Source organism: Apteryx rowi, unplaced genomic scaffold (assembly GCF_003343035.1).
Source record: "Apteryx rowi isolate R43461 unplaced genomic scaffold, aptRow1 scaffold_1239, whole genome shotgun sequence".
In the NCBI taxonomy this organism is placed as follows: domain Eukaryota; kingdom Metazoa; phylum Chordata; class Aves; order Apterygiformes; family Apterygidae; genus Apteryx; species Apteryx rowi.
Window position 1 is genome coordinate 25244 of NW_020447463.1, and position 19067 is coordinate 44310.

General features: G+C 58.2%; 1 protein-coding gene across 5 annotated transcripts in view; it reads right to left on the reverse strand.

Annotated features, from left to right (window-relative positions):
• Nucleotides 1–665: 665 nt before the first annotated feature.
• VDR (vitamin D receptor) overlaps nucleotides 666–19067 on the reverse strand; it is a 42063-nt gene continuing 23661 nt past the window's right edge. For all 5 annotated transcript variants that reach the window (XM_026055578.1, XM_026055579.1, XM_026055581.1 and 2 more), the window contains 8 exons: nucleotides 17370–17520; nucleotides 11693–11823; nucleotides 5467–5651; nucleotides 4783–4906; nucleotides 4059–4230; nucleotides 3335–3486; nucleotides 2720–2836; nucleotides 666–2559 (listed from right to left, as the gene is read on the reverse strand). In XM_026055578.1, the coding sequence (XP_025911363.1) occupies nucleotides 2300–2559; nucleotides 2720–2836; nucleotides 3335–3486; nucleotides 4059–4230; nucleotides 4783–4906; nucleotides 5467–5651; nucleotides 11693–11823; nucleotides 17370–17520 (1292 nt within the window). In that variant the 3' untranslated portion in view covers nucleotides 666–2299. The remainder of the gene's footprint in view (nucleotides 2560–2719; nucleotides 2837–3334; nucleotides 3487–4058; nucleotides 4231–4782; nucleotides 4907–5466; nucleotides 5652–11692; nucleotides 11824–17369; nucleotides 17521–19067) is intronic.

Consider the following 19067-nt stretch of genomic DNA (forward strand, 5'->3'; position numbering starts at 1 on the left):
CCCCGCACCGCGCACGCGCAGCGCCCCCTCCCCCCTGCGCCGCTGTCGATCTGCGCATGCGCCCGCTCGCCCTCCCTCCGCCCCCACGGCCCGGCGGCGCATGCGCCCTGCGCTGCGCCCGGCCCCGAGCGGGCGGACAGGGAGGGGCCCGGGCGGGCGGAGCGACCGCGCTCGGCCGCAGCCCGGGACGGAGCCGCCCTGGGGACACGGGGACACACGGGGACGTGGACACGCATGGACAGACACGCGGACACACACAAGGACCCAAGGACAGACACGCGGACACACACATGGACAAAGGGACGGACACGGGGACACACAGGGACACGCACAGGGACACACACGGGGACCCAGGGACGGACACACGGACGCACACAGGGACACAGGACAGACACATGGACACAGGCACGGACAAAGGGACAGACACAGGGACATGGACACACGGACACAGGGACAGACACAGGGACAGACTCACAGCCAGCCCTGCGCACCCAGACACTCTCCCCCGCCACATGGACACCCTGGACTGCCCCACACAGACACACAGCCCGGGGACAGCTGGACACACAGCCGGACGCACGGACAGGCAGCCCCCAAAAACCAGCCGGGCGCCAGGCACCTTTCCCAAGCGTCAGGTTTATTCATCAGGAGCTGCCGCAGCCCCTGGAGCCCCCCGGCCCCGGCATCCCCCCGGATAAAGCGCATCACTGCCGGATTTGGCATTCCCCGTTCTTAAAATCCGCCTCCCGCCACCGCCTGGCGACATTAAATCGGTTCTTTACTCCAGGCCGTTCCGCTTGGCTGTTTTTGGGACAGGCAAATCCCAGGAAAAGCTCAGAGCAGCACCGCACACGTTGTGGGATGTGGCAGTGGTTTCCTGGGGCGGAAACCACCCGCTTGGAGAGTCCCGGTCCAAAGGCAGGAGCCGGGGCTGGTGGCGAGGGATGTGCCCCAGGAAGGGCCGGAGCAGGGATCAGGGCCGTCGCTTTCCCCATGGTGGCCGGGATGGGACGGGACGGCTTTTCCGTGCTTCCCGGCAGGCCCCGAGGAGCCGGGATGCCGCTGGCCCTCTTGCCGCGCAGCCGTCCAAGGCACTTGACTCCCACGGTCCCGGCGGCCGGGAGCGGAGACGCGGCTCTTCCCCGTTTTGGGGAGAACGGCTCCCTTTCTGCGGCTCCCCTGGCACCGGGGCTGCGTTCACACCACGACGGTGCCCAAACCACCCCCTGCCTGCTGCGCCCCCCTCCCAATTTCATCTGCTTCCCAATCCCAGGAATCCGTGGGCAGCCCGTATCTCCCAGCCAGCCCCATCCCGGCTCCCTCCGTGGCCCCAAATCCGCCCTCCTGGGGGTTTTGCTCCCAGTCCCGCTTGCTTTTGCTTGGGGGGATGTTTCCTCTAACCTCAAAACGCTGCCGGGGAGCAAGAACAGGTTTTCCGGCGGGAAGCACGGGGAGGTTTTGGCACACGGGAGAAGGGGCTTTGCAGTGCACAGGGCTCCGGTTTAGCGCGGACGAAGCGCCACCCCTTCGCCCCTGGCCTCGTCCCCGTGGGGTGCCACCGAGCCCCCAGCAGCCTCCAGGCTGTTTCCGCAGCGCCGCACGGGAAACCGGAGCGGCAGGCCGGATCCGGAGGCGGAGGGCAATGCCGCCTTCACTGGCAGCAGCTCCCGGGAGCGGGTTTTTCGGTGACGATGCACGCAGGGACACAGAGCCCACAGCCGAGCGCGGCTTTCGCCTTGGCCGGGGTGACCGCGGCGTTTTCTTGCGGAGGGTCGGGATGCGCAATTCCATCAGCGTCTCCCTTTCCAAAACCGGGGGGGGGGGTCGTGCGCGGGGGGGTCTCGGGCAGCCCTGAACGCAGGCGGCGCCTGCGCTGCAGATTTTAGAGGGGCAGCGGGGGGCGGCGCGAGTCCGCTTCCCCATGCAGAATCCCAGCGCTTCTCTTTCCAAGCAGCCCGAACTTTTGGTTCGGAAAGAAGTGGTTTGAGGCAGCCCAGCACGAAAGCGGCCTCAAAACATCCCTAAAGGGATAAGTCAGCTCTCGCAGACGGCAGACAAGCGGCAACATCGCTCACGGAGGGGGAAGCGGGACCGAACGCGGAAGCGGGTCTGTCGCTGCTCCGCAGCAAGCAAAGCCCAGCCGCCGCGGAGGAGAAGACAAAGCAGAACTGCCAGTAGTGTGAAATCAAACCGTCTACGTACAAACTCCCGCCCAGGGTCCCATCCTGCTGCTTGCTGCCTCTGCAAAGCCGCGCTGACTTATCCCTTTATTCGGCGGCGCTCGGCCCCACGTGCCGAGTCAGGATATCTCGTTGCCGAAGACCTCGAGCACCAGCGGCGTGAGCTGCATGCTGTGCTCGGGCTGGAAGGAGAGGCAGCGGTACTGCTTGGCGTGCTCCTCGTTCAGGCTCCGCAGGTCGGCCAGCTTCTGGATCATCTTCGCGTAGAGCAGGCGGCGGCCCGGCGGCGGGTGCCTGCAGCGGATGTAGCTCTGGAGGATCTCCGAGAGGCGATCCTGGAGCGACTCCACCAGCGATGTGTCCTGCACGCCGGGGCGGTCTAGGAAAGAGCACCGCTGTCAGCTCTGACCCAGAGCGACTCCCTTCCTCCCCGTACCGCAACGGCAGAGAGGCAGGGAAGGGTTATATTTGGGTGTGAGCACCTTAGCAGAGCAAAAAGCTGGCAGGTTAGTGACCTCCGGGCACGAGTTTCCTCCTACCTGGGGACAGGATGCAGATGGCCATGAGGAGCACGTGCTCTTCCTCGTGAAGGTTCAGCTTCTTCAAGCCAACCTGGAATTTCACCAGCGGCTCGAGCAGGTCCAAGTTGTGGCCAGCTGCAAAGAGAAAGGTCCCTTAGCGCAGTCCGCTCTGGGACGAGATCTCAGACATCCCACGGCTGAGACGAGAGTGGAGGCAGAGCAGTTTTCCAGCCTTCGCGACAGCTCAGCGCAAACTGAACTCAATCCCCGGCGCAGGGCAGGGAGGCTGCAGACAGCTCTGAGTTACTGCCGCGCTCCCGGCTTTGTTTTCCTTCGGGAGCTGACGGCTCTTTCCAGCCATCCGGGCCGGCTGCAGGATGCACATGCAGTGCGGGGCTCGGAGGATAAACAGAGCGCAGCCGGCACCGGGAGGGGGGGCTCAGCCCGGCCGCGACACCGCGGAGCTACTGCTGGCTCTCCCCCAGCCTCGCAGCCTGCCAACGCGTCTCCGTTTATAGACTACTCAGCGTCGGGTTTTTGCATCCGAATTAAAGGCCGGGATGATGTTTCTTGGCCTGCGGCCAACGGGAGCACGCCCAGCAGCACGGGCCGCTCCGAGCCCGGCGCCTTTACCTTGGGTGACGTCGCTGACCCTGTACTTGAAGTCGTTGCTGCCGCAGGTCCACGTCATGTCCTCCAGGGTGAAGGACTGGTTTGAGCGCAGCATGATCACCTCAATGGCACTGGATTTCAGCAGGGCGATCTGGTCCTCTGCTGTCAGATCCCTGGGTGGGGGGGGAAGAGGGTGGCGTGAGGCTTCCCTGATGCGCAAAGGAGAGGTTCACGATGCTCACGCGCCAGGTTCTCTCTCGGTAACCTGGTCTCTTTGCTGGCTCCATCCTGGGGCCATCCCAGCTTCTCCCTCTGCCCGAGTTTCTAACGTAATTAAGCAGCAGGTGGTTCGGCAGCCACATTTATTGGGTGGCATCACCCAGAGCCCTGGGCACCAGCCTCGCTCCCGCTGTGCTGGAGTTAAACGGGATCTGCGGTTCTTCACAAACCAGGACGGGGACAGCTTGCATGGCCTTGAGCATCTTTCTCAGGAGCTCAAGCATTTTGCTGACAGAGCCCAACAGAGCAAGGCTAAAGACAGACAGAAGAAGAGCAACCTCAAAAGGGAGGGGAGAGAGAAAACACGAACGTAGCAGCAGAGCTGTGACGGGAACAGAGCCCAACGGATAGATGTGAAGATGAAAGGGAGAAAAATGAACTGGCTGAGAAGGGTGGGAGAGAAACGCATCAATTCCAGAGAGCAGAAAACCACCACGGGCTCCGTGTCTGGGAGCAAACGTCTCACCTGAATCCCGGGATCATTTTGGCAAAGCCGATCACCTTCTGTATGCTGTAGCTGACCAGGTCCGCCAAGTGCGGGAGCATGGTGAGATCGGAGAGGTTGAGGTTTGCGGAGGTGCCCTCTTCGTTCTCCTCGGAGAGGACCAGGTTTGAGAACATCTGGGGCTCCACGGACTCTGCAGAGAGGGAGACGGTCAGGTCAGAGGGTGCCTCGGCCACGGGCAGGCCATCGTGGGCGAGGGCAGAGACGCCAGCCCGACGCACGAACGCCACGAGACGGGTGGCTCCTGGCGTCCATCCCGCTGGGAAAGATCTTTGCATCGCGTTCGTGCGGCACAGACCCCCCAGCTGCTTCCGAGACGGAGCGGGCGAGCTGCGTCTGGGTGCCCTCGTTCCTGCGGTGCGTTGGGAAAGGGGCTCCGTGGGGCTGGGTGACGGCAGCCCCGGCCCGTGTCCCCTGCACACCGCGCTCCTCCAGCAGCCCGGGCAGCGATCGCGGCTGGAGCGGCGCCGGTGCAGCCCGGCACGCAGAGGTCCGCGGGGACAGCACTTAACGCGCTTTTAGCTCGCAAACAGCCCTCAGCGTCCCCCAGGCAGCTCTTACAGTTAAATAAATTCTCCAGAAGAGGCAAAACAAGCCTCTAAATGGCTTGGTTTAGATAAACCTGCTGCACTTCGAGGCAGCGCGTGGGCACCCGCTGCCACCCACCGAGAGGCGAGCGCGGTACCTGGAAACTCGCTGAAGGAATCGGGGCCAAAGAGGACGGCGGGGTCCTCCAGCGCCAGGTCCGGAGGCAGGATGGAGGAGGACGTCGCTGCCTCCTTGCTGCTGGCGTCGCTTCGCACGGGCGGCTGGAAGAGAGAGAGCAGGACGTGAGCAACAGGGCCGGGAGAGCAACTGGGTGACGGTCGGTCTCCTGCTGCCAACAGCGTCAAGATATCGGCGCCGGGGCTTTTAACTCCTCTGCTGGTGCTGTGATTAAATCCAGCGAGAAATCTGGGGGATGAAACAGGGAAGGTGGATCCGGGAGAGGAACTGCTTGGATTCGGGAGGGGAGCAGGGACAGGGAAGGGCTGCTCCCTGTTTTACCCGGCGCTGCAGCCAGCGGCCAGGCTCTCCGCTGGCTGCATATCGGCAGGGGTCAGCGGGAAGTTTCCCAGCGCTGCCCGGGGGCCTGGCCCCCCCCTTTCCAACCAAGTATTCGGCATGTGCCAAACCGAAACAAAGATTTTCAGATCCTGGCAAATAAAATCTGCTGCTTCTGTTCAAAAGCAGAGATCGCACCTAAGCGGAGAGTCCGCTGGGGCAATTACGGCCGGTTGAATTTTCCAGCAGGAAGCCGTGACGGGGACGAGGGGGCCACCGGGGGGATCCCGGCAGGGGAATCGGGGCTGGGGAGCCCCGGCCGTACCCGGAATTTGGTGAAGTCGGAGTACGTGGGGTCGTAGGTTTTGTGATGGGCCTCGAGGAGGATGTCGATGACCTTCTGCTGCTCCTCCGAGAGCTTGGGCTTCAGGCTCTCCTTGAGCGCTTCCTCCTCCTTGCGCTTCATTATCATCTCGCGCTTCCGCTGCACCTCCTCGTCCGTCAGGATGACTGCGGGGACGGGAGAAAAGGGACAAGCGTCAAAAACCGGCGCAGGGAAACGGCGACCGAACCGACCCCGGGGCCGCCGCATCGCTAATCGATCGTTAAACCCGCGTCGTCTCCGTCCCGACTGCCGGGTCACGGCGTCCTGCCGCGAGACCGCCGCTGTTTGTAGCCCGTCCGGGTGCTTTTAGGCGAGGAGCGGGTTCATCGTGCTCCAGCGCGCTTCCCGCGCCGTTTTCGGAGCCCGACGACAGAGGGAGCCCGATGCGGCCGCCTTCGGCTCAGCCTCCGGCTACCGCGCCGCAGCGGGGACTGGACAGTCCAGGTATCGGGCAGCGCTTCCGCGGCTCTGCAAATATTTTTAAGCTAAGGGGACACTCGAGCACATCTCTGCTCCCACGCATAGATATTTATCGCTTGTATTCCGGGTGCCATCCCTGGGCAGCAGCCATGGGTTGGACCCAGAAGCGATACGCGACGCTTCTCCCCCTTTCCTTTGGGAAGGGAAGCATCCGCCGGCAATTTCCAATGTTGCCTCTACAAAGAGCTCCAAGACATGAATAGCGCAAGCAAGAAGATCCTAAATTCTTGCCTGGCAGGGTTGAAATAGAAGAAAAGCGGCGGCGAACTGTATTGATTTTATACCTTGACCCCGTTTAGGGTAGCAACCGCCTTACGCTCTCGACCAAAGTCAAACATTCGCAAAAACGCTCTTTAATGCTCAGAGCCAGCAAAGCAAATTAAAAGGCGGGTCCCGAAAAAAGCACTTTGCATTTATCAGGACGCTATTAGCGTTTTAACTAGTCATTATCAAAAAACCCCAAGCGCGTTATCTGATGGCCGGAGGTTTTCCTCCTGCCTCGGGCTGCGAGGAGGTTTGACGCTGGGCGAGTCGAGGTGGAATCTGGAGCAAAGAGGTTGGCGCAGGCCACAGGGAGACATGGACCCGGGGCTCGAGCAGCTATTTGTAGCCCTCAGTCCCCCCGTCGTGTTTCGCCGGCAGCATTTTTCCGATGTATTTGCAAACTTGCACAATCTCAGGGAGGACCGAAAGGTCTAAGAGGTCCAGGAACACCAGGTTCGGGCCAAAAGGTCGCTCCCGCGAGCAGCGCATTGGGATTAAGCTCTCCGGGGGGGCGGCACGATGGCTTGGGGAACGTAATTAGCGGTTTGCCATCTCCCTTCCCAGTTGGCATTACAAACCACCGGGCGCCGTGTAGCCCCGAGCGGCAGAACGGAGGCTCCACGCTCCAAGGGCTCATCCAGGCCCCAACGGCGGCAGCGTTGGCACCACGGACAAGCCAAGGAGCAAAGCAAAGCATGAAGGCAGAGCCGAACGGGGCGACTCGGCGGAGAAGGGGATGTCTTCTCCTGCTTCCCCCTCTGATATTTTCCAACTATTAATGGATAAAGCCCATAACTACCCCCAGGGAAAGAGCAGTAAATAGAAGGGGTCAGAAAGCAAAGCCAGGCACGATCATGGACCCCAAGGGTGGAAAAACCCAGTGGGGAGGAAGGGGAAAACATCAGATCCCACCTGGGAGCTGCACAAAATGAGGGAAATGTTCGGAAATACGGGATGGGACCCTGCCGTCTGCAGGGAGAGGGCTCAGCCCCGGGTCACGGAGCATCGGGGCTTCAGCAGGGATTATCGCAGGCAGCTAAATTAAGCAAATCTGGGATCCTGCAAATTTCCAGATCCCACAAGGTTCTCTGTTTGCTTATAAAGGGCTGTCAAAACAGATCCGTTGCCAGCACTCGCCGGGAGAAACGCGGAGTCTCCGGCACTTCTCCGGCTGGTAGGAGCTGGAAAGCAAAAGCATTTCCCAAAGCGTCGCTCCTGGGGGGGGGAACGGACACCAGCCCTAGCCCGCAAGGCAGCCGGATTCCCCATACGGGAACTACGTAACGGGGCACTGAGTTCCCCCGTGTGTCCCAGCGGTGCTGGCTGCACCGAGTCTCAGCAGACGGCAGCGCGGGCCGGAGGCTGCTCTGGATCCATTGCAGAACTGCCAGCGACGTTGCCGGAAACAGGCCGCGGTCCCGGCTGGTGGCAGGTCCCTGGTCGGCATTTGATGGCCCAAGGGATGGCGCAGCCGAAAGACCACGTTGTGCAACGGGACAGCGCGGCGGGAGGGATAACGGGATGCTACGGGCCGGCTGGCGTGCATCTCCCTCCGCGCACGGGTTTGCATGGAAATCAGAGAGGAGGAAAGCTTGCGGCGGAGAGAAAAGCGAGGGGCAAACAGCAGTGGTTTAAATCACGGAGCAGCGCCGGAGAGCAAACGGGAGCCGCGCCGGCTGCTGCTCCCTCTCCTGCCAAGCAGGTCGCGTCCCGCCGACGCGGCCGAGCCACGGCTAACCGGAGCGACGCTCGCACGGCTTTCGGAGGCGGCTTTCCAGATGCTCAGCCCCTGCCAGCTTCCAAGGCTGCTCTAATTACAGAGGATGCTGGACATTTATAGCACACGCTCTGAGCCCACGGGGAGTGAAGACGCTTCCCAGGCAGCGTGCGAACGCCAGACACCGCCGAATGACGTTTTCCCAGACGGCTGCAATTCTTCGCTTCCTCCAACGCTGCTGCTTCGCCTCCTGGCCGGTCTCCGATGTCAGCACGGGTCCCGGGAGCCGGGCGTTGCACAACGCAGCTCCCCAGACCGGGGAATAACACATTCCGCCTTTGGGGCATCAGGGACTTTTCTTGGGTTTAGGAAGAGCAGCCTATTCAGGGAAGCGGAGGAGAGTGGAAACGCCGCCTCTCCCAGCTCCGCTCGGTGCTTCGGAGGGCGACGGATTATTAAGAACCGAGCTGGAAGCAGCTTTTGGATGACTTTGGGGGTCTCCGTGCCATGCGGCGAGGAGCCGAGGGCACATGGCTGCGGCTGTGCAAGGAAGATGAGCTTCAGAGAGGGTTATTCCCTCCTGATCCTGTCCCCCCCGCGCACCCTTAACTCTGCCCCTGCATCTCTCCAGGCTGCTCTGGGAAATTCCCCCTCCTTCCCTTTTCCACTCCTCTCCCTGGCTCCCAGCTGATCATATTTCTGCTCCGCTCCCCTCCCCTGCGGGGATTTTCGGCACGGAGGTCGTAGCTCTGGCCTCGCAGCGGGAAAGCCGAGCATCATCTGCTCACGATGACGTGCATCCCGGCGACCCGGCCGTGCAGCACGCGGAGCCCCTCTAAAAGCACAAGAAATTCCCAGGAACGACAAATGCGGAGGCGGAGAAGATAAAACCCAGCGCAGCAAGAACCGCTGCGGGTCTCCCCGGCTGGGTCTTTCCCCGTTATTTATCCCTCTGCTTTGGAGCAAGAGCTCCAGGGTGGCCGAGGGGAAACCCATCCCCTTCCCAGCGCGTTATAAACCCTGCGATAAACCCGATAAAAGCCGGGGCAGAGGCGCCACGAGACGCGACTCACCCGAAGGTTCGGGGCGGTTGCAGAGTCTGGCTCCATCCGACGGCCGGTGCTTCGGCTAGCCCCGTGCCTCAGCTCCGAGGAGGTGCCGAAGGGCAGTTTTGCAGGACTGGAGTAGGTAACTCGAGCCCAAATCAGCACCGAAAGGGCTCTCAGAGAGCGCCGGGGGACCCATTAGTATTTTATTCCCATTTGTCTCACTGCTGAGCCACCCTGCGATAAAGCAGCCTGGCGGGAGGCAGATCCCCGCTGCGCCTCCTCCCGGCTGGTCCTGCTCCGGAGAGTGGGATCAGGCTATGCGCCTGCTCCAACCTGCCCTCCCAGGGCCGGCAGCTCCGCTCCCAGCACTACAGAGAATCTGGAGAGGTTTCCGAAGCCGATTGAGGTTCGGCCATGAGAACAACCCCGGGGACGGGTGCTTTTGCAGCTGACTTAAGGTATTTTTAGCCGGTACCTCTCTGCTGTCCCGCCGCGGAAGATGCTTTGTAGGGGTCTGGCATGGGATGGTTCAACCACTTTGAATACGTTCAACCTCAGGAAAACGACGGCGAGCGAACAGGGCTGGCAAACCCCCCTGCTCTGTGCCATCCAAAAGGAAAACAGCTCCGGAAAGCTGAGAAAGGAGCATTTCTGGACACCGTTGGCCGCCCGGACTGCTAGACGGAGCTCGCCTCCGCTCATCGCCCACTGCCCAGCCCCGGCGCCGTGCCCTGCGCTTCACCCCACGCCGATAAGATGGGCGGAAAACCACAAATATTTGCTAACGTCGCCTGCGGACGGCTCGGGATGAACCTTCGGCGTTGTGGCCGGGCTATAAATCAGTCTGATCGCCTCTCGCCTGCCCCACTGCTGACAGCCCCCCAGCCCAGCCCCGACCCTCGCTGCTCCCACGCGCTGCCCAGGCTCAGCACGTTCCCGCGCTGCGGAGGGCAAAGCGGGGACGCGAATGCCCCCTTCCCAGCTTGATTTCTATGACCCGATTTTTGGGAAGCAAGCCACAGTCCGGCCGTGCCACCGCGTGGGTTTGGGTTGCGAGCGGTGCCGGATGCCTGGTGAGAAAACACCCAGCGGCACCAGCAGCCCGGGGCGGTCGGCGTCCGACCCCAAATTAACGCAGACGCCGAGTCCGCCGGGCTTTGCCCTCGTCCTGCTTGTGCCCGTCGGGTTCTCGCGTTTCGCCTCCGGATGCCATCAGCACCGGAGGAAAACCGATCCGCCGCGGCGCCCATCGTGGCAGAGACAGCTCGGAGAAGACACCGAGCCCCTTCAATGGGTTTAAAGATTCCCCAGGCGACCTAAAAATAACGGCAGCGCACTTCGTTCCCTTTCATTTAGGCAGTGCCAAAGTCCGCGGGAAGGCTATTTTTAGTCCCCCCAGGTCAGGTTTCGTTAACGGAGCAACATTTTGCTAACCGGGGTGTTTACAAGTTAACTCCTGCAGGGAGCCGGTGCATCCCTAGGACCTGGCCCCGGACGGGGTGGAAACACGCCGTGCATCGCTGCTACCGAGTTTTCCTGGCCGGCTCTTCCCCGGGGAATTAGCTGGTACAAGTCAATGCGATTCCCTCGCTAGCAATGGTCGCACCAAAGCCTCAAGCCCCCAATCTTTTATTCATTAAGGATCTGCTTGACCCTTAGGGACAAGTGGGGATTTAGGCGTGTGGTTTGCAAACACCTGCAGGTTCCCATTTTCTGGAGTTTGTGTGTTTCGGCAGCGCCCCGCGATGGCAGGCGCTGTTTGCTCTCTGCTCATGGCGTAAGGCAACAAGCAGCACTTAAATTTTCCGAGCTGGGTCCCACTTTTCAGGTCCATCAATCATACGACCTGATGTCTTGTTTGCAGAGTTTCCTAGCAGGCGGCTATTATTTTGGTTTGAACGCTATGTGAACGCCAGTCGTCTCCTGAAGCCTTAGGACGTGGAAAGAGCACGTATGTAGGAGGAAGCGTGCCAAACGGATTTTATTTTTAAGAGCTGCTTGTCTATAAATATCATTGAAGAAAATAAATATTTGGACAGCATTAGCCTGTTTGGATTGGGTTAAAATCTACTTTACTTCCCTCTGCTATTTGCTTAAGTCTCTGCCATGCACGGGGCCAGGTGGCCAGGCTCACGTTGGAGGAACAAGGATCCAAACTGAAGGCTAAAGGGAGAGCCCGGAGCAAAGCGCAAGCAAACTCCACGCTCATGGAAATGAATATAGCGCAGCGTGTCAGCGTTACGGGGAATCCCATTGAATTCCCACGGCCTGCTTGGATACGGGGAGGAGCACGCAAAAACGTGGGGCGAGAGGACGGTGGCTTTGCATAGGCAGGATGTGAGCAAGCTCGGTCTAACCGGGCGCTAAGCTGAAATAGCCCCCGCCGCCCTCACTACGCAGAAGCCCAACGACAGCCAGCAGCGGCAATTTGGCTCCAAAGCAATTCCCGGATCGCTAACCGATGCGGGAACAGTCTCAATCATTAAATCGGCTCCTCTTAATCATTACCCAGCAACATCCCCTGCCCTTTGTGCCCTCTTTGAGCCCGGCCAAATCTTTGCAAAGCTCAGGTTTTACGCTCGCGCGCCTTCCTTCCGCGCGGCGGGTTAATTGGGGGAGGAAAAGGCCCCCCGGGCCGGCGCGTCCGCGTACTCACACTCTTTCATCATGCCGATGTCCACGCAGCGCTTCAGGCGGCAGGCCTGGCAGTGCCGCCGGTTGTCTTTGGTGATTTTGCAGTCACCGTTGAACGGACACGTGAACATCGCCTTCCTCTTCATGCTTCTCCTGGCGGGGAACGGGAAAAAAAAACATCTTGGGTTAGTCACCACCCTATTGACCATGCAAGAAACTGCTCTAAATGTTGGTGGGAAATGCAAACACGAATCCAACTTTCGGGACAGCAAATTGCTGGAAAGACGTCGCCGGGAGCGCGCCAGGAGCATCCTGACAGTCGTTCAAGAAGAACAAGTCTGCAAAGCTGCACCGGGTTGCATGTACCTATGGGTTCGTTCTTAGAGGTTTGGGCGCTTCTTAGCAGTGCAGAAAAGTAGGGTTTAGTAAAAGGACGCGGCCTCCGAGTTCAACAACAGCTTTCTGGTTTGCAATAGGTATTTTGAAGGTCAAAAGAAGGGGGTTACAAGGGTTACAGAGGAAGCCATACCTGAGCCACCAGCTTGCAAGAGAAACCAGAGCGCAGGCCGGCATGTACCAAAGCAACACGTGTTATTAAACATTTACCAGCCTTTAAAGCCCTGCTTTGCTAGAATAACTGGCTGGAGCGCATGTTTCTGTGTACACGAGAAAGAAATCTCACAGCAGGATACAAGGGAAACAACACTTAACATAATAACCTCTCTTCCACCAAAACCGCGCCGTGCCACGTTAAGCCACTGCTACGATCAGGACTGTAAATCTTCCAAGTACAAAGGGTCAAAGCCACAGCTTCCAGCTAAAACTTGCCTTTCTGCGCAGCCGTTCTCCGTGCGATCCGCTAATGAGACACTGCAGGCAGAGCCGTGCTTTTATATTAAGGGTGGTTTCTCCTCCGTGCTTGGAGATGCTACATCTTTGCTTTGGGGGAAGAAAGTTAGTCGAGGATCTCCCACCAGCGAGCCAAGCTCGGGTCACCTCTGGATGCACAAGTATCTCTAAATCTGCGGCACGAATTTCGGCATCTAGATAAAGTCGCCTGCTAGAAGGGATCATTCTTCTAGCAGTAAAGTCCCCTCGCGACGCTGTTGATGGCACACGACCCCTTCGCCCCGGAGGCTGGAAACGCGGACGCGCCGAACGGACGCTTGCAGGCTGGGCAAGCCGGGCCTCCAGCCCAGGAACGCCGCCAGGTCTGGGCTTATAGGGTTTAAATATAAAGTATGTTCTCGGGCTGCAGACGCAGCGTGCAATTAGAGGCTATTTTAGAAAGGGAGATGTAAACACAGAGGTTTTTCCCTCTCCCCCGACCTCACAGATGAATAAATGCATAGAGGGGAATTAATAGAGGAGAAGCCGATCGCAGCGTAGCAGGATGGCAGAGCCCTCCGTAAGCCGCCCGACGCTGGAGATCAGCAGCGTTCAGCTAGAAACTCTGGTTTCCTTCAACAGCCCGTTTGCGTTTTATTGCTTTTCCCCCAGTTTCCCCCTTCCTCCGAGAACAGCAAGGCCTTCGCTCTTGCAGGTATAGAGGCAAACACTATGCAACTGGATAAGGATTTGGAAATAAACACCCCGAAACGACCCAGTTTCGGTGAGCTGCTCTCGCATTTCTGACTATTTGGGGGCAGGCAGGCGGCTCGTCTTTTCCCCCGCAGCCCGGGGCAAAGCTGGAGACCGTACAAACAACGAGAGAAACGCGAGGGCCTGGGGCAGGGAAAGACGTCCGGCGCGCGACGGCAAGCCACCATTACGGGTTTGGTATGAAAATTGCAGTTTATTCGAATACAGGGTAGCCGGAGGGTTTCTGAGCAGCCTCTTGTCCGCCCCAAGGGGCTGCGGCGATGATGGGTCCCGGCGTTACATCGGCGGCATCGAGAGCACATGCCGGCTGGCTCCGTGGGCTCGGGGATGTTTTTATAAAGCGCCCGGACCGGCCGTTTCAAGGCTCATTTAGATCAGTGTCCCAGGCACGCTGCCGAACGTTTAAAAATAACTAGCTCCCTCCCTGCACGAACCCAGCCTGCGGGTAAGAATAAACACGTCCGCGTCCAGCCGAAAGGAAAGCTCAGGTTGGCAGAGCTCGGAGCGCCGCGCTCCGAGGTCAGGGCTAGCCGTAATATGTGCTGGAAGGAGGGGGGAAAAATTAGGGATCGCATTGCCGTGCAAACTCGCTGCATGCAAACAAGGAGGCTCAAGCATTCGGACACCGCAAGGCAACGGGGGGCACGACGATGCCCAGCGCCCACCACTGCTTGCAGGACGCCCAGCGCACAGGGGCAGAAACGATCCTGCTGGTTTTGCTTCGCCCGGCTGATCGTGTCCCCAGCGAGGGTACGACGGCCACGGAAAAGATTGCAGTTTGCCCAACTCCAGGTCTGCAAGCTGGGAAACCTCATCCCTGCGCTCAGCATCTATCCCCCAACAGCAATTCAGCTCCATACTTGCTCTTTGGTAGAAATACGCCTCGTGCTCCTACCTTGCACACAGACAGCAGGGTTAGCTCCCCCCCCTGCAACCATGAAATGGCTTTTAGATCATTGGAAATTTTAATTTACGCAAAAGACAGATGGGAAATACCAGCCCTGACCACCGCAGGGAGGGGAGAGCCAGGCGCAGACGTGCACCACGTGGCAGATATCGCTGCTGTGCTCTGTCCTCCTCTTGTGCCAGGCAGGACTGATCTTCAAAGCGAGCCCCCCTCCGAATTTTTATTAGCAAAGGCTCGATACGCACGCGACTCATGTTTAGAGAGCCTACGAAATACCCGTCTCATAACCAAACCCCACAGTGTCCAACACCCCAGGAGTCATTTTGCTTCAAGGAGAGCAGCAGACACCTAAAACCACTTGGGGTGGGACAATTCCCTACTTCTTCCCATTGCCTACAGCCCCCCCCCTGCCCCAGAGACGTCCCCTGGGGCACCAAGCACCGAGGCAGCGCTAGGAGCGGAGCCGCGGCTCTGCCACCGCTTGGGTTTCGATCTGCATCTTCCCCCCACCAAATCCTGCCAACTCCAACTCCCTCTTCCACTCCCGGGAGCCGGTCAGACAACTGCACCTTGCCCTGGAGTTTTAGGGACCCAGGACACATCCTGCTGCCTTGTTTCCACCCGCAGCACCCCACTGCGGAGCTGGCCCAGGTGGCTCCAGGCTGCGGACGTACCTTGGGCGGGTGCACGTCTGCTGCTGGCTGCGGACCCCCCACCCCGAGGTCTAGGATCGCTCCTGGCCTCCGCGTTACCCTAGATTTCAGCATCCTTCCCCCCTCCTATACTTAAACATCAAGGGCCAGACCCGAGGGCTGAGGCTTTCCAGCGATTCCCACGGCCACACGGGTGTAGGAGGCTGCTGTAAGGGGACAGACTGTCCGCAGCTGAACTCCGGCTCTAGGGAAGCGTGAAGAAGGGATGGATTTATATCAATAGCCAGGAACCAAAGCAGTTTCACGGAGAACACGGCAAAGAACAACTGGGGAGGATTACAGGAGTGGGAGACGCAGTGATGCAGACAGGATGGGTGGGGAGTTATTAGGTTTTGAAATACTCAGAGCTTTTCCAAGCAGCTCTGCTTTTCCTGCCCAGTGTCACTGAGCTGGGGGAGAAAGGAGAGAGACTTAGGAGCGCAGAAGAAACCGGAGAAACCTCTAGATGCTTCAGCCAAGTCACAGCAGAACAAATCACTCCGGTTTAGCTCCTTTTTAAGAGCCCCTGAGCAAACAGCAAAGCTCAATAAAAGGCTACAGCGGCCATTAGGATCATTAGCAAACCGCGGACTTTGAAGCGAGCGGCCAAAGGTTGGCTCAGGTCTGTTCGTGCTGCAGGTTACACGCGCATCTGAACACCCAGAGGTGCCACTAGCCTCCAAACCCCTCTAAGAGTCATTAAAGCAAAGGAGCCAGAAGGCCCTGGGTTACGTTAGATTAACACTGGGAAATCGCATCAAACAGGTCTGTCCTCAAGGCAGAACTGCAGCTTTTTGGGGAGAGTTTCAGGGGTCCAGGCTCCCCCACAGCAGCACTGCCGTGTTTTTCCATAGAAGGCGCTTGGATACTGTGGCATCAGCAGCAAGCGTTAAACCTGTAATTAATCCGGTGATTTAAAAGGGCTTGTAAACAAGCCCGTCTAAGCAAGAGGGAGCACACCAAGACCTAGCATTGGGAGAGCGCGTCCGGAAAGGAAAACTGAAATAGTAATAAAAAGCTTCAGTTGAAAATAAAGGCCTTATATGGAGCACGAAGGGCTAGTTCAGGATTGCAGCTTTCCGCGGCATTACAGTGTCTGCTCAGAAATGCCAGAGGTGCATGTGTGACACGGTTATACTGGTGCAACGCAGCAGCGTCTGCCAAGTCAGGGGTGCAGGGCTTTGCACCATTAATGTTAAGAGAGCCACATCACACCGAGGAAAGGTTCACCAAGAAGCACTGGCCATTCCGGAGGACAAAAACGAGGCCGTTCCCCACCCCCCACCGACACAACAGGGACGGGGAAGGACACTAAGCCACAGCATGGAAGAGAGCACCCAAAGAGTTACTCATTTAGCAGCAGTAATTGAGGAAAATGTTGTTGTTCAGGTTGGCCAGGCTTTGAAGCCGCCCCATTCGAGAACAGCCTGCAAGACTGCGGTATGTGAAAAAACCCCCCGTCTAGCCCCAAAATCCCTGCGAGTGAAGTTATGACTTTGCTCCGCGAGTTTCAGCTGTGGTTGCATTAGCTGTCCGGCTCACCATGTAAAACCGCGCGCGCCGGTGCTTGCGGTCCCACAGCCACCTGCCGCCACCATCTCATTACGGCGCAGAAACACTTGAGCGAGGCTTTTCCCAGCCAGGCCCACGCCAGTCATTACCCGACTTTGTTCCACCAGTGCTTAGTCACTCTCTCACTTGGTGCAAGCGATGCAAACTCCCACGTGAACGGCTCTGCGCCGTCTGTACAGGGGTGCTGCCTCGAATGCAGGCACCCGGCTAAAACCAAGCCATTAAATATCCCCAAACCCGCAACTTTCCAAACTCGGAGGAATCCGCAGCTTCTAGGCACATTGCTGCCTTGCTTAGAACCAGCTTGAGACCACTCAAGACCCCCCCCCCGCCAGCGGAACAAGCTGCATATACAGCCTATGTCTGCTTTTATCCCTGCTAAGAGCTGCGAGTGAAAAACTGCCTGCAAGTCTGGAAAGTCTAGCACGTGGGCAGAGCACCCCGCGCCCGTCCCGGTACGGAAACGCGCAGAGCTTCAGAGCAGACTTCAGAGGCTTTAAAGGAAAAGTTTTTGTGGCTGTTGTGCAAGTTTAGTTTCCAAAGACTGCTAGTTTCAGGTGCGTTTTTACCAGGCCCAGCTGCCCTGCGCGCGCACCACACTGCACATCAGCACGCAAAGGTCTGCACTGCTCCTGAACGGATGCAAACCTCCGGCTAACGGGAACCGCCACGTTTCCCAGTAGCGGGGTGTCACAGCAAGCCACAAGACGGGAAGCACTTTGCCACCTTTCCGCTATCAAGATGTGCGGTTTGCAATACTGGCGCAAGTCCGGTAAACCTGTTTGCATCCAGGCGTTGCAGGGAAGCTGGCAGCTTGAACGGCAGCCGAGCAGCATCCCGGCGATCCCATCGTCCGGCTCCTCAAAGCTTGCCGGCTGGGGGAGGAAAAGCCGAACGCTCCCCCCGCCCCAGAGACCCAGGCTCACCTGAAGAAGCCCTTGCAGCCTTCGCAGGTCATCGCGTTGAAGTGAAAGCCGGTGGCTTTGTCCCCGCAGACGCCACAGATACGGGGCACGTTCCTGTCGAAGTCGCCGGCCGGGTCGGGAAGCGACGTGCTGGCCGTCGCGGTCTCCATGTCTGCGAGAGCACGGGGGGGAGAGGAGAAAGCCGGACACCCATTTATATCCGTCACAGCTTTACAAAAAAGCAAGTCACATGCAAATAAAGGGTTTTCCCCCCCTTGGATTCAATGGGACCAGGCGAGAAAAGCTTCTGTGTTTCTCCGGCTCTGCACGCTAACACCATAAAGCGGGGTCTAGCTAGTCTATACTGAGCACGCTTATTTTGTGCGTCTACACAAAGATATCGCCGATCCCCCCTTCCCATGCTCACAGCCACACGAACGCACCTTGGAACGCTCTTGCGTTGGTTTTGCTGTGCTTCAGTGGGAAAACTCCTACAGCCAACCCAGAACCTCTTTTTTTTCCCCTCCCCCCCCCCTTTGCTTTTGTTTCCAAAAAAGCCTCGAAGGGACCAGAATTTGCCCAGATCGAAGCAGCGAAACCACAGGGAAAGAGGTCAGGCCGCCCATGAGCGCGAGCAAAATTTCCCTCGAGCACCGGCAGGAAGTAACACTAACGCACTCGTGTCGGCTCCCGTAAGCGAGAAAAAATCCCAATCGCAAATCAGCTGAGCGGGGTTTAAAACAGATCCTCAGCAGGGACACAAGCGAGCGAGGATGGAAACGGGGCTCCCACTGTGGATTATGTGCAATGCGGCTGAACAGCAGTATACTGAAGTGGAGATTTTAATAGACTTTTCCTGGCTTACAGTATCCACTGGCAGAAATCTGTCTGCTATTAGAAAGATCTAAAGGTATCTAAAGCTACCAGGAGAATAAAAATTAGAAGCTTTCATGGTGCCAAATCTTGGGAAAGACCACACTGTTTCCAGCTAATACACCCAGCAGTTTAATAGGACTGGTTATATTTCTAGCTCTATTCACCCAGCGAGTTCTTAGCAGCTTCTGTGCTGCAGCTTCCTCATGCACAGGGCAGAGTTTCTCCTTTTGTGCGTCTCGGGATGAACAATTTTGGAGCTGGTACTTTCAAGCAAGCTTTTTTTAATACTGCAGTTAAGCATTTCCTCAAGAGACACAGCAGATAGCGGCTGTCTGTCTAGGTCTAGCCCGCTTTTCAAAGGCTTTTAGCTAATATGCTGGAATTGTCCTGTATAAAACACTCTTTATATCAGTTGCTCAGCGACTCCAGGCCAGCGACTAAAATGAGTTCAGAAAAAAGCAAGCCAGCTCCGTAATTTAGGAGTCAGTACAAGTCTGCCAGACTGTTGTTCAATCCCAATAAAGTCCGGGCTCCTCTCGATCCCCCGCTGGCAGACAGCGGCTCTGCACAGTGCCCGGAGCTTGCACACGATGCCCAGAGGCTCTACAGCTGGCAGAGGCACAGGGGAGATTTTCCCCTGAGTACCCAGAGTTGCCTGGTTTCCAAAGCAGCTCCAAAGCTCCTGAGGATCTGGAGTTTCCCTGAGGGCCAGCAAGCTTTAGGCTCAGATTGCTTCTTGCAAACAGAGCTTAAGACATCCATAAAGTTTAAATCCAGTCACGCACGTGCAAAGAACGTGTTCAGGGCTGGATTCTTCTCAGTTCTTAGTTTGTAGATGTACCT